This window comes from Nannospalax galili, unplaced genomic scaffold (assembly GCF_000622305.1).
Source record: "Nannospalax galili isolate Female #2095 unplaced genomic scaffold, S.galili_v1.0 scaffold336, whole genome shotgun sequence".
Lineage (NCBI taxonomy): Eukaryota > Metazoa > Chordata > Mammalia > Rodentia > Spalacidae > Nannospalax > Nannospalax galili.
Window position 1 is genome coordinate 3228686 of NW_008343385.1, and position 13508 is coordinate 3242193.

The 13508-nt window shown below is 40.0% G+C and overlaps 1 protein-coding gene across 4 annotated transcripts in view; it reads right to left on the minus strand.

The window, feature by feature from the left end:
* Nucleotides 1-13493, minus strand: part of Kiaa0586 (KIAA0586 ortholog) — a 124921-nt gene extending 111428 nt beyond the window's left edge. For all 4 annotated transcript variants that reach the window (XR_003850519.1, XM_029566670.1, XM_029566669.1 and 1 more), the window contains exons 1-7: nt 12678-13493; nt 10487-10557; nt 9000-9066; nt 7794-7863; nt 4769-4943; nt 3599-3820; nt 68-221 (exon numbers count right to left, since the gene is read on the minus strand). Coding sequence is in view for 3 of the 4 variants with exons in the window: in XM_029566670.1 (XP_029422530.1) it covers nt 68-221; nt 3599-3820; nt 4769-4943; nt 7794-7863; nt 9000-9066; nt 10487-10557; nt 12678-12888 (970 nt within the window). In the remaining variant the exon portion in view is untranslated. The remainder of the gene's footprint in view (nt 1-67; nt 222-3598; nt 3821-4768; nt 4944-7793; nt 7864-8999; nt 9067-10486; nt 10558-12677) is intronic.
* Nucleotides 13494-13508: the final 15 nt, after the last annotated feature.

Here is a 13508-nt window from a genome sequence, read left to right on the forward strand (position 1 = left end):
CACCTATACAGCATGAAGAAAATTCACAGCCCACACGCTCTATTCACAAAACACTAAATAGTCTTACCTTGTTTGGAAGGAAATGTGTTCTGTAAAGAAAGACTGTTGCTTTCAAGATGAGGGTATGCTGATCTAACAGAATACGTTTCCACTGCTCTGGAAGGGGACGTGCCAACAGGTTGAAAACTACTAGTCTTGAGTGCAGCACTGATAAAATGAGTCTAGAAGAAACAGAATTATTTTACTAGTTTAAAATATTTGATATCTGGAGCTGCAGAGATGGCTCAGTGGATAAGAGCACTGGCTGTTCTTGCAAAGGACCCAGGTTCAAATCCCAGCACCCACATGGAGAGTGACAACCATCCGTAACTCCAATTCCAGGGGATCTGACGCCCTCTTCTGTCCTCCATGGGCAGCATATGACATGGGTGCACTTACACATATGCAAGCATAACACTCATACACATAAAATAAAAAACAAATGTTAAAAAATATTCGGTATCTGATCATGTCAAGTGAAAAAATAGATTGAAATTCTTAAAAGACAGAAAACAGTGTATTACACTGAACAGAAAAAGAAAACATGTACCTTACATAGCAACAATCACTACACTGGTAGCAGAGGTGCCATCAGAAGGCTGCAGAATTCCAAAGGCTAGATTAGCATGACATTAAGCCCAACAGTAACCATCTTCCTGAGCCATTTCATAATATCATCCCTTCCTACTCAGAGATGACTTAAGGGCCGTGACCATATGGAGTATGCCTAGGACTACAAATTGTTACCGGACTATTCCTAGCAATACACTACACATCCGATACCCTTATGGCCTTTTCATCAGTAACCCATATCTGCCGAGACGTCAACTACGGCTGAATAATCCGATATTTACATGCCAACGGCGCATCCATATTCTTTATATATAGGTTAAGAGAGCACCAGGAAGAAAGGGTCTAATTCTAGGTTTCTTCATGAATCAACAAATTTGAAACCAAAATGACTCATCTTTTAAATTGTTCATAGTAAAATGTCATTTGAAGCAAAGATTTAAAAATCATTGATAATAAGCACTCAAACTATAGCTTAGTAGCAACATGCTACACATGTATTTATGCATAAGTGGGAGTCATACTAACAGTAAAGTTTTAGATCACTTATTAAAATATCTACAATGTATATTCTAAGTTGATTTCAAAAGAAAGTTTTATGGCAGGTCTAGAAAATCCATAATAATTCACAGTTTCATATAATTCCTGAAAGTATGTAGATACTTACGTGTACATAATTACATCTATACCTAGGTGTAGATACCTCTACAGGAATCAGATGGGGATAGACTCAATCAATTTAACTTTATTGATCATCTGCTAAATAACTAATATATGTAGTATGCCACCAAAACTTCAACTTTCTCTATAATTAAAAGGTGTGTGTGCATCTGTCTGTCTGTCTCTCTCTCTCTCTCTTTCTGTACTGCCTGCATGTATGTAAGTGCACCCATGTCATGCAATGCCCACAATCAAAAAAGAGCATCAGATTCCCCTAGAACTGGAGTTACCAACAGTTGTTAGCCTCAATATGGGCGATGGGAATTGAACCTGAGTCCTCTGCAAGAGCAGCCAGTGCTCTTAACTGCTGAGCCATCTTCCAGCCCTATAATTACAAGCTTTTTAATAAGACATCCGAATTAGCAAGGATTCTATTCTTGCAAAATCTGGAAGTCAATAAATAGTAGATTTAGCTCTAGAAGGATGGAGGGCACTTAGGCCTAAGTAGGACCCTCTCCTTAAGAAATGTATCTTTGGGGAATTGGGGAGATGGCTTAGTAGTAAAGACCACTGGCTGCTCTTGCAAAGGACCCCGGTTTGGTTCCCAGCACCTGAATGGCAGCTATCAAATGCCCCTAACTCCAATTTCAGGAACTCCAACGTCCTCTTCTGGCCTCACCAGGCATTGCATGCATGTGGCACATTCATATGCATAGAAGCAAAATACACACATAGAATAAAAATAAATAAGGGCCACACATGCGGGCACACACCTTTAGTCACAGCACTTGAGAAGCAGAGGCAGGCAGATCTCTGTGAGATCAAGGCAAGCCTGGTTTACACAGTGAGTTCAGGCCAACGGGGGCTAAAACCCTGTCTCAAAAAAAAAATAATAAAAATAAATAAACACAGGCATGGTGGTGTCCACCTTTAATCCCAGCCCTCAGGAGACAGAGGCAGGTGGATCCCTGGTTAACATCATGATTTCCAGGTGGGCTGTGCCTAGGGAGACCCTATAAAAAAAAACAATCAACAAAAAACAAAAAGGGGCTGCAGATGGCTCAGCAGTTAAGAGCACTGGCTGCTCTTGCAGAAGACCCAGGTTTGATGCCCAGCACTCACATGGCGGCTAACAACTGTCCATAACTCCAGTTCCAGGGGATCCAATGCCCTTATCTGTCCTCTTCAGGCATTGCACAACATGGGTGCACTTATATACTTGCAGGCAATACACTAATACATACAGAAATTAAATAAAATATTTTTAAAATTCCGTTATCTTAAATAATGAATTGCAAGGGCAAATATGCTTAACAGGTGGTTCTCCTCCAAGAGAGTGCATCAGAATCATTCAGTTTTCAATGATTCCAGATACCATTTCAGGCCTACTCTCCCAGAATCTTCAAGAGGTCCAAATGTCTGCAGTTTTAGAAAGCTCACCAACTGATTCCAACACATATTCCACAGGTTAGGAGCTGCTGATGTAAATAAATCATTGCTTTATAAAAAATGTTCCAGGGCTTGGGAGATGGCACAGTCAGTAAAGTGCTTGCCATGCAAGCATCCTGACCTGAGTTTGGATCCCCAACGCCAATGTAAAAGGCTGGGCACAGTGGCACAGGTCTGTAATCCCAGTGCTGAGATGGGAAGGTAGTGAAGATGCCTGGATCTCTGAAGCTTGCTGCTTAGCCAATCTAGTCAAATTGGTGTGCTCTAGGGTCAGTGAGACTCAAAAAAATAAGATGGAAGGACCGGAGAGAAGGCTTAGCAGTAAAGAGCACTTGCTGCTCTTCCAGCGGACCACAGTTGGGTTCCCAGCATTCATGTCAGGTGGACTGCCTGGGTTCCCAGCATTCATGTCAGGTGGACTGCCTGTAACTATAGCACCAGGAGATTTAACAACCTCGTCTAGCTTTTGTGAGCACACAGAAGCATGTGGACAGACACACAGACACACAGATACACACAGTCACACACAAATAATCTTTTTTTTTAAAGAATGAAAAAAAAAAATGACAGTGCGTGACTAAGAAAGACACTGACATTGATCTCTAGTTTCTACATGCACACATGCAAGCATACCTGAATGTAAACATGTACACATATACACGAACATGCATACATGCACACAAAATACTGCAACAGGAGGAAAAGTGAACTACAAGGAAAAGTATCACAGAACTAATGACATGTAACAGAGAACATGCAGAGTATCCACATGGGGTGAAGGAAGACAAATCATGATTTAAGGAAAACTGTACCTTATCAATGAACATTAACTTAGAGATGCAAAAGAAGAGCTCAGAGGCACTGGCCTTGTCATAGGTACCTGAATGTCTATTTGTTGTTGCTGTAATCTTTCAAGGTGCCTCATGTGCTTCTCCATAAACACATTCATTTGCTTTTCGTGGTCATGACAATGGAATTTTTCTTGCTTAGTTTGAATGCTTGTTTGCTGCTCTGTAACACGCTGTAATTGTTTATCAGTCTCCTGTAACTTATTAAGTAATTCTGTAACAGAATTAACCTTTGCTTCCAAATCACTTTGAACCTAAAACAAAAATATCAGTATTTCACATTATAGAAAGACATCAAAAATATGTTTAAGTTCTAGAAAGGTTATTCAAAGCAATTAGAATTGAAAAATTAAATTTGAACATGTATCCACTAAATCTCTGAAGATCTGATGCCTTTTAGTCACAAAATTAAAGGTAAAAGAATAATCTTTAAGTTTCCTTTCATAAAATACACACATATATGTAAGTATGTATACATGTACACACATACACATACACACACACACACACACACACACACACACTAAATTTGCCACGTAAGATTTTATAACATCATAAATAAGATTCTTTTTATATATTTGTTTTGTATATTTGACAGGGTCTCAACTACACAGCCCTGGCTGGTCTGGAACTCTCTATGTAGACCAGGTTGGACTCAAACTTGAGTGGTAGAACCAGGATCAAAAATTCAAGGCCATCCTTGGCTAGCTCAAAACAAACAAACAAAACACCAAAGTACTTTTGATACTTCTCTATTTTAAGCCTGGGTTTGATCAACAGCTTTGAATTCAGTCTTGACTCTGCTGCGTATTAGCTCTAAAGTCTTATGTGTACCCTGACCTATTTCTGCTTCCCCATTACAAACTGACAAGCTAGTCATACGATCTAAGGTTCAGTAAGGAAAACTGAGGTCTAGTAGTATAGCTCAGTGTGACAGCACTTGCCTAGCATTGTACAAGGTCCCAGATTTGCTCCCAAAGAAGACTGATCATCCCAGAACGTGGGACTTTGGATGCTACAGTGGGAAAGTCTTGGATTTGTCTAGCCATCACATCCATGAGACCATTTTCACAGCTCTTGAGAAGGAATGCCTTTCAAATTGAGAGCAACTAGAAGGTCCTCAAGTCTACAATTGGACATAATCATTTTACAGTCAACTCTTAGCATATACCTCACAGGAATACCTGGGGAGGAAAATGTACCTTTATCAGTGGAGCTGCTGTTGCAATGGCGGCAGCAGTTGCTGCAGCCACAGTGGTAGCTGAATCGATTCTACTGGGTGAAGTTCTAGTCTCCTGAGCAACACCATCCTTTTCTGTTCTTGTGTCTTCTAAAAGATGTACTTTTACTTCTTTATAAACAGGCATGCTTTGAGCTCTGTAAATAAAAAAGAAATAATTTTTCAGTAAGCTACACTGAGCCAGTATAAGAAACACCTATAAATGGGAATCTGGTACTCTGCTGAAGATGATTTTCTTGATTCTTTTAAGATTTTATTTTTAATTACATGTATGTGTGAGGGTGTGGGGCATAGGTGTGTGCACCTGAGTCCAGGCATCCCACAGGGTCCAAAGGCACAGCATCCCCTAGAACTAGAGGTAAAGGCAGCTGTAAACCTCCGCATGCAGGTGCTGGGAACAAACCCAGGTTCTCTGCAAGAACAGCAAGCACTCTTAACTACTGAGCCATCTCTCTAGCCCCATTTTCCTGATTTAAAAAAAAATTCAACTATTAAAGTCATTTAGTTGAAGTTTATTAAGGCTTAGGTCACTAAGGATTAATGGAATAAAAAGATATTCCTTGAAGGCAGTGATAGTATTTTGAAAACATGACTTCCATATAAAAATGGCATAGTCAACTATAAAGATAAATAATCAAAAAGTTCAAGTTAAAAACATGCAGGTCTAAGAGTCCAAATATCAATTTTACTACTAAAGGCAAAATTACTTTCATTTTAAAAACATTCAAAAGTTTTAGAAGAATTATAAAATTAGGGATTGGGGATGGTAATAGTGGTACATACATGCCTTAAATCTCAGCACTTGGGAGGAAGGCAGAAGCAGGCAGATCTCTGCAGGCCTAAGGCCAGCCTGGTCTACATAGTGTGTTCCAGGTCAGTCAAGCTACACAGTGAGACCCTGTCTCAAATAAATAAATAAATAAGTAAATAAAAATAAATAAATAAATAAATAGTAAATAAACAAATAAATAAGGGGTTAGGGATGGGATATAGCTCATTGCAAGCATGCTTACATGGACAAAGCCCTGATTTCTAGCACTAGCACATGCACACACAAAAAAACCCAGAAAACCAAAAATTATAACATTACTGATAAACACTGGCTACTATTTTTTCCAGATTTACTGAGGCACAATTGACAAACTGAAATTACGTATGTGCAGCATACACTAATACTCTGATATATGTATACACTGAAATATTACAATCAAACTAATTAATATATAGTTACTTATTCTACAGTGAGAACATTTTAGATCTACTGTCTCAGCAATTAATATTAGCTAAGGTCATCATGCAGTGAACAGAGTCCTATAGCTTGGACATCCTGATTGAAACTGTACCCTCTGGCCAGTATACCAGTTCCTCCCTAGTCCTAACCACCAAGCTACTCTGCTCGACACACATAATTGATGTAGCTTATGTGGTAACCTTCTTTCTTTGCTGGTTTATTTATCTTAGAACAAAGTCCCCAAGAAAGGTTATTTAAAGTACTGAATTTGCTGGGCATGGTGGAGTACACCTTTAATCCCAGCAGGCAGGCAGATCTGTGTGAGATCGAGGCCAATCTGGTCCACATAGCAAGTTCCAAGCCATCTGGGGCTACAGAGAGACCCTGTCTCAACTGTGCATCTCAAACCTTGGCTTCTCTGTGTGCTGACCTTCTTGTTCCCAACTGAGTCATCAACTTTTGTCAACTGTTTCATCATAATTACATGACCACTGTCAATGAACTGTGGAAGTGGGGAATATTAGAGGCCATCTATCCTAATTTCTTAATTTTACATAAGGAAACTGAAGTCCATAGAGCTAATGGGATTCACTTGACCAGAGCCAGAGGTTTAGGAAGTGTCAGAGTCAGGGTTCACTTCCCACAGATTTCCTATGACCCTTCAGCTTTCTCACATTAGCATCTCTGTCTCTTCTTATTTCTTGTTCTCTATAGTAGAACTTCATCAGCTTTTACCAACTACATATTTTATTCTTCCTTAAAAATTCCTCACATGCCGGGTGTGGTGGTGCATGCCTTTAATTTTAATCCCAGGACTGTGGAGGCAGAGGCAGGCAGATCTCTGTGAGTTCAAGGCCAGCCTGGTCTACATAGTGAGTTCCAGGACAGCTGGGGCTATAGGGAGACCCTGTCTCAAAAAGACCAAAAATAAATTCCTCACATGTATTTCCACCATGCAAAATCTAACATAGTAGCTTATAAATAACAGGATTGGCTGATTTCCTGTTTCTTTTCTACATGCTCATAATATTCTAGCTCTCTTCTATTTTACTATACATAACTATCACAACAACATCTATCTGGAATCACAAGGCTCTTCTTGTTGAATATACAAAAGACAGTGGCCCACAACTCATGTTAAGCTTTCTGCACTCTCCACCCTCTACCCAAGTCACTACCACTTCCTTCTAAAGGATTCAACACAATGCTTCCCTTTTTCAATAAGCCTGTCTTTACATCACTTATTGATCTCTCCTCTCATTAAGTCCTTTTGCATTTACTGCATGTATTACACATGTAATACACATGCAGATTTGATCATCAGGCATGCCATGGTTTAAATGTCTGCATGGTGCAATCATATACAGAATGCAATGCTTTTTCCTATGATACTTCTAGCCATCACTGCTACATCTGTGTATATCACTAGACATGCCAGGCTTCTGTAAAGATTAGAGTGAGCAAGAAGAGAACACTACAGCGGGCATAAGAACAGAACTCACTATTATCAAGCTATTTTTGCACTCTTGGCTGGTCATGGTCTATTATTATTTCTGATGCCAGAGACTGAGCCTATTCTTGTGCAAGCTGCCAAGTTATTCTATCACTGATCTCTATCTCCAGCCCTAGAAGGTGCTATTGTTGTTGTTAAAACATTGGCATTCTACTTAATTGATCTTTTAACATATGGCAAAGAATCATTTACTTATAATGTAGGTAACACATCAATAAAAGTATATCTATAAATGAAACTTACTTTTGCTTTAAAACAGTTCTCAAAGCATCTTTCTGTCCCAAGGTGTACTGAGAAATAAAGATGTCATTTGCTGAAAACACAAAGCACAAAAATATAGTTCAGATTCCTGAAATTTTATTAAATTTTAATAAATTACTAAAAAAAAGATTAAGATTGGAGACTAGGTATATAGTTCAGTGATAGAACACTTGGTTAGCATGTTGAGAGCCTCTTGGTCCAATCTCCAGTACTGCCAAAAAAAAAAAAAAAAGATAAGCCGGGTGTGGTGGCATGCCTTTAATCCCAGCACACAGGAGGCAGAGGCAGGGGGATCTCTGTGACTTCAAGGCCGGTCTGTTCTACATAGTGAGTTCCAGACCAGCTGCAGGGCTACAAGGAGACCCTGTCTCAAAAAGATCAAAAAATAAAAATCAATAAAAATAAACAGATGAATTTTTGGGGTAAAAATTGCAACTCACATCTATAATCCTAGTAGTAAAGATGAAGAAACAGGAGGTTCGCTGCAAGTTTGAGGTTAGCCTGGTCTACACAGCAAGTTCTAAGCCGGAGAGAGTTACACAGTAAGGCCCTACATCAAAATCAAAAATAGCCTTTAATCCCAGAACTTGGGAGGCAGAGGCAGGTGGATCTCTGTGAGTTCAAGGCCAGCCTTGTCTACATAGTGAGTTACAGGACAGCTGGGGCTACAGGGAGACCCTGCTTCAAAAAAAAAGAGAAAAATAAAACAACAATTTCAAAAAAAAAAAAAAAAAAAAAAAAGGGCAGGGCTGGAGAGATGGCTCAGCAGTTAAGAATACTGGTTGTTCTTTCAGAAGACCCAGGGTTTGTATCCCAGCACCCACATGGCAGCTAACAACTGTCTGCAACTCCAATCCCAGAGGATCTGACAGCCTCTTCTGACCTCCGCGGGCATTGCATGACACGAGTGCACCTACCTACATGCAAGCAATACACACATACACATAAAATAAAAAAAATAAAATAAAATAAAATAAAACAGGGCTTGAAGCTAGAGAGCTTGCTGCATGTATTGTGCCAGGCGTGGTAGCACACACCTTTAATCCCAGCACTTGGGAGGCAGAGGCAGGTGGATCTCTATGAGTTCAAGGCCAGCCTGGTCTACATAGTGAGTTCCAGGACAGCTGGGGCTACCGGGAGACCCTGTCTCAAAAAGACCAAAAAAAAAAATCAATTGTATTAATTTACCTTTTTGCCTGTTGCTGTCTTCTGTTTTCTCTGAAGATAGGTTTGTCACTACATTTTTAGAAAAATCCTTTGGGATATGAAAGACAAAAGAAAGACTGAATAAACTTCATGACTTATCATTCATCAGAATCCTTGACCAGCACCTGATAGGCTGGTCCATCTGATAGGAAGGTCTGGATGTTTGGATATTTCACTGCCAACACTCAAAGCTTGGAGGTACTTGGAGAGGAGTTCTCAATGAGTGAGTAATGTGTTATCAAACTAGTGAATGAGCAAATGAACAAGCAGGCAGACATGGTAGAGACTCTGGTTTAAATCCAGATTCATCATGTAGCAGAACGAATTATTGAACATCTCAGTTGCTTCAGCTAAATGTGAAAATCTAACTCAGGGTGAGTCAGGCAGAGCAGAGTAAGACACTCAATGAACAGCATGGTAACTGACACAGCATTCAGTCACTGAGCTCATCTGTGGTCTCAGAAGACTCCGTGTGCAGTTCACATCTACTGGCAAATAGCTTCCTGCTCCCGTGCGCGACCCTAGAATTTGTCGAAGATTCTATTCAATGCTGAGATGATTGGACTCATAACACTAATTTATCAGATGCTGTTCTCGCCATATTTTGTGTGTGTGCTAAATCAGAAAAAGGAGAAAAAAATATAACAGGTTGGGGACATGACTCTGTGGTTAAAGTGCTTACCTCACAAGTATGAGGACCAGAGTTTGGATCCCCAGAATACAAGTAAATGCTGGTGGGTATGGCAACCCACCTACCTGTTACTCCAGCCTTGGAAGGCTGAGACAGGCTCCCCCGAGTCAGGATTAGTGAGACTAGCGGTTTGACTAACTCTGCCTCAAAGAAACAAGGTAGAAGAGCCATTGAAGATGATTCCTGACATCAGCCTTGGGCCTCCACATACACTCATATACATATATGTGCACACATGTGCATGCACCCCCACACACACACATGTGCCTTCACACACCCAAACATGCACATACCATACACATACACACACACACACACACACACACACACACACACGAAAATGGGAAAAAACTGTAAAAGGAAACTGCTCAAGGCTAGTGATAGATGTGGTATTTCTAAAAGGCAGCAAGATTAATATAGTAGACATATTTAATGTTTCACACTCTGAGTCAAAATTATAACAGATTTCTGGGGCTGGCAAGGTGACTCATTGGGTAAAGACACTTGCTGTCAAGCCTGATGACCTGAGTTTCATCTCCCACATAGTAGAAGGAGAGAATAAACTCCCAAAAGTCATTCTCTGACCTCCACAAACACAAGCCATGGCCTGTGCATGCCCACATACACCCAAATGTATACAAAATACATAAAAATGGAATTAAAAATAGATGAATTTAAAAAATCATTTCTCTTCACATGAAGTATCTAAATAAAAACAAAATATATTACAAATAAAACATAACTTGAAAATGTAATGATTTAGAATTCCTTTACTTACACTTTTGTTAGATACAGTAGGATTTTCTGACAGAGGATGGTAATATTTTCTAGAAGTTAAATCCGAAGAACCTAAGAAAACAAAGGAATCAATGTGAGTGTTATTTTCACTACTGGGGACTGAACCCAGGGCTTCTCACTCAGTAGGCTCTACCACTGAGTTACAGGACCCAACTTGAGTGGCTTTTAAATCACAGACCACCTTTTGGCAACTGTACAGCATGATTCAAGAACTGAGAACTCTGTATTAATTTGAAAACCAAATGGAAGACATCGTCCATGTAAAGGAAATTGAGAAAATATATTTAACTATATTCCAATGAAAGTGTTTACAGTTGGTATTTAGGAAAATAAGGATCAATACAAGCAATTAAGAAGGTGAGATATAAAATATCTTAAGGCTAGGCATGGTGGCACAAAACTTTAATCATAGCATGCAGAAGGCAGAAATAGGTGGATCACTGTGAATCTGAGGTCAGCCAAGGCTGCATAGTGATACCTTGTCTCAAAAAGTTAAACATTTATTTAAAAGGTTCAAGGGGCTGGAGAAATACCTTGGCAGTCATGAGCATTTACTGCTCTTATAGAGAACCCAAGTTCAGTTCCCAGTATTCAACTAAGGTGGCTCATAACTGCCTCTAACTCCAGCTCCAGGAGAATCCAATGCTTCTCATCTCTAAGGGCATCTACACTCAAATGCACACTATACACAAAGACATACACAAATAACCTCTTTTTCCTCTTTTTCTTTCTTTCTTTTTTTTTAGACAGGGTCTCCCTGCTGTAGCCACAGCAGGTCTGAAACTCCCTATGTAGACCACGCTGGCCTCAATCTCACAGAGATCTACCTGCCCCGACCTTCTGAGTAATGAGATCAATTACATATGCCACCACGCCCAGCTCAAATGCACATAATTTAAAGTAATCCAAGAAAAAATTTTAAAGGTTTCAGTTAAATGTGGAAAAACTATGAGATTTACTAGGAACAAAACATACCAAATGCGGTGGTGCACACCTTTAGTCCCAGCATTCAGGAGGCAAAGGCAGAAGATCCCTGTGTGAGGCCAGCCTGATCTATACGGTAAGTTCCAGGCCAGCCAGGGCTACACAGTGAGAACCTGTCTCAAAAGGAAAACAAAACAAAAACCACATGGATATAAAAGCCTGATTTACTAGAAGGTTTGCTATGGTGTAACGCTCCAAAACAGAATTATAAAACCATATTGCTGTTTTTGCACACATACTCATTAATTTTTTAAAATATTTTATTTATTATTTTTCTTTTATGTGTATGAGTGCATGTAGGTAAGTGCACCAGTGTCATGCAATGCTCATGGAGGACGGAAGAGGCCATCGGATCTCCTGGAACTAGAGTTACGGACAGTTGGTAGCTGCCGTGTGGGTGGTGGGATTCGAACCTGGGTCTTCTGCAAGAAGAACCAGTATTCTTAACCACTGAGCCATCTCTCCAGCCCTAATTTGATTCTTAAAATAAGCAATATAAAGACTGGTGAAATGGCTCAGTGGTTAAGAGCACTGGCTGCTCTTGCAGAGGACCTGAGTTCACTTCCCAGCACCCACAAGGCAGGTAACAACTGTCTGTAACTCCAGTTCCAAGGAATCCGGTGCCCTCTTCTGACCCCTGCAGGCATTTCACAACAGAGGTGCACTTACTTACATGCAGGCAATACACTCATATATATAAAATTAAAATAATAAATAGAATATAAAAATTACCTTTAATTTTCACAGAGCTCTAGACAGCATAAAAGAAATGGAAATACAGAAGTCATCAAATGACTTAGATTATGATTTTCTACCCTGCCAGTCTGGATAACACTATCCAAAAGAAGGGGTAGCATTTGGTAAAAAGCACTACTGGATAAGTAGTGAGTATATTACACCAGCGTGTCCATCACAGGTGTGAACAAAAACGTGTAGAAACCACACCAAGAAATAACAATATAGAAAATAGTAAACTTTCACTCATTTCATTCACTGAAACATTCTGTAGATTGGTCGCTTTCACTTTTCAAACATCTGTATAACCACACCGATATCATCTACTTGGGAATGTAAACATCAAGAATCCCCTAAATTTTGAGGCACACACACAAAACAGATGAAAATAAGGACTAAAGATTTACAAAAATGGAAACGGGGTGGAAAACCCAATGCACGGAAGCACATACCACATAACGTTCGGTTTAAGCTAGTCCTCGTTCCAACAGGAAGACGTTTATTGGCAGGCAATGCTGGAGGAACACCGGGAAACTCATCTTTCACCAATGGCAAACTATCTCCCTGATTTGGAGAAAGGACCTCACGAAGTCTCCTCGCTGGCATTTTAACCCCTTTTTCCTTTTCCAGTCTAAACTCAAAGCCTTTCATATTGTTAGTCATAAAACTAGACCCACGGTTCTAAATGTTAAGTACTTTCTTCTAAGTTCCTAAGACCTCAGAAACAAAATTTCCACCCCTTTGAGATCCAGGGAAGGAAGGGAAGCAACGGTGGGGTGGCTATAAGGAATGGCTGATTTCCAAAAAAAATGATTAGGAAGCAGTCATTAAGTTCTTTAAAATGTTTATAGATATCCACAAAGCTGTAAGTTTGAATTCTGGCATTTAATCCTGAACTAACTACAACTACATGTCTTATTTATCCATTATTCCCATAAGGTCTGTTCATGCTTCAAAGCAATAAATCTGAAAGGAAGTATGCCAAGAGAAAATCAGGATGTGCGGCCGTTAACAGTATTAACAATGAGCCGGGGGCTTGCCAAACAGATGCAAGGACCGGGCTAGGCTTGTAGGGAAGACCTAGCAGGGAAAATCAAAATACTACACTGCTTTTAAAATATCGTCCTAATAAGAGGCTTAAAAGTCCTTCTTTATCCGCAGTCTTACGAGTCCAGCCGCAATTTCGGGCACCTAAATTAGCCTCCAGCTACTCCGGAAAGCCGGGCCTAAGCTGACCGCAGCTTCGGTTGTCCGCGGGTCAATGCCTTCCCCAGAAGCCCGCC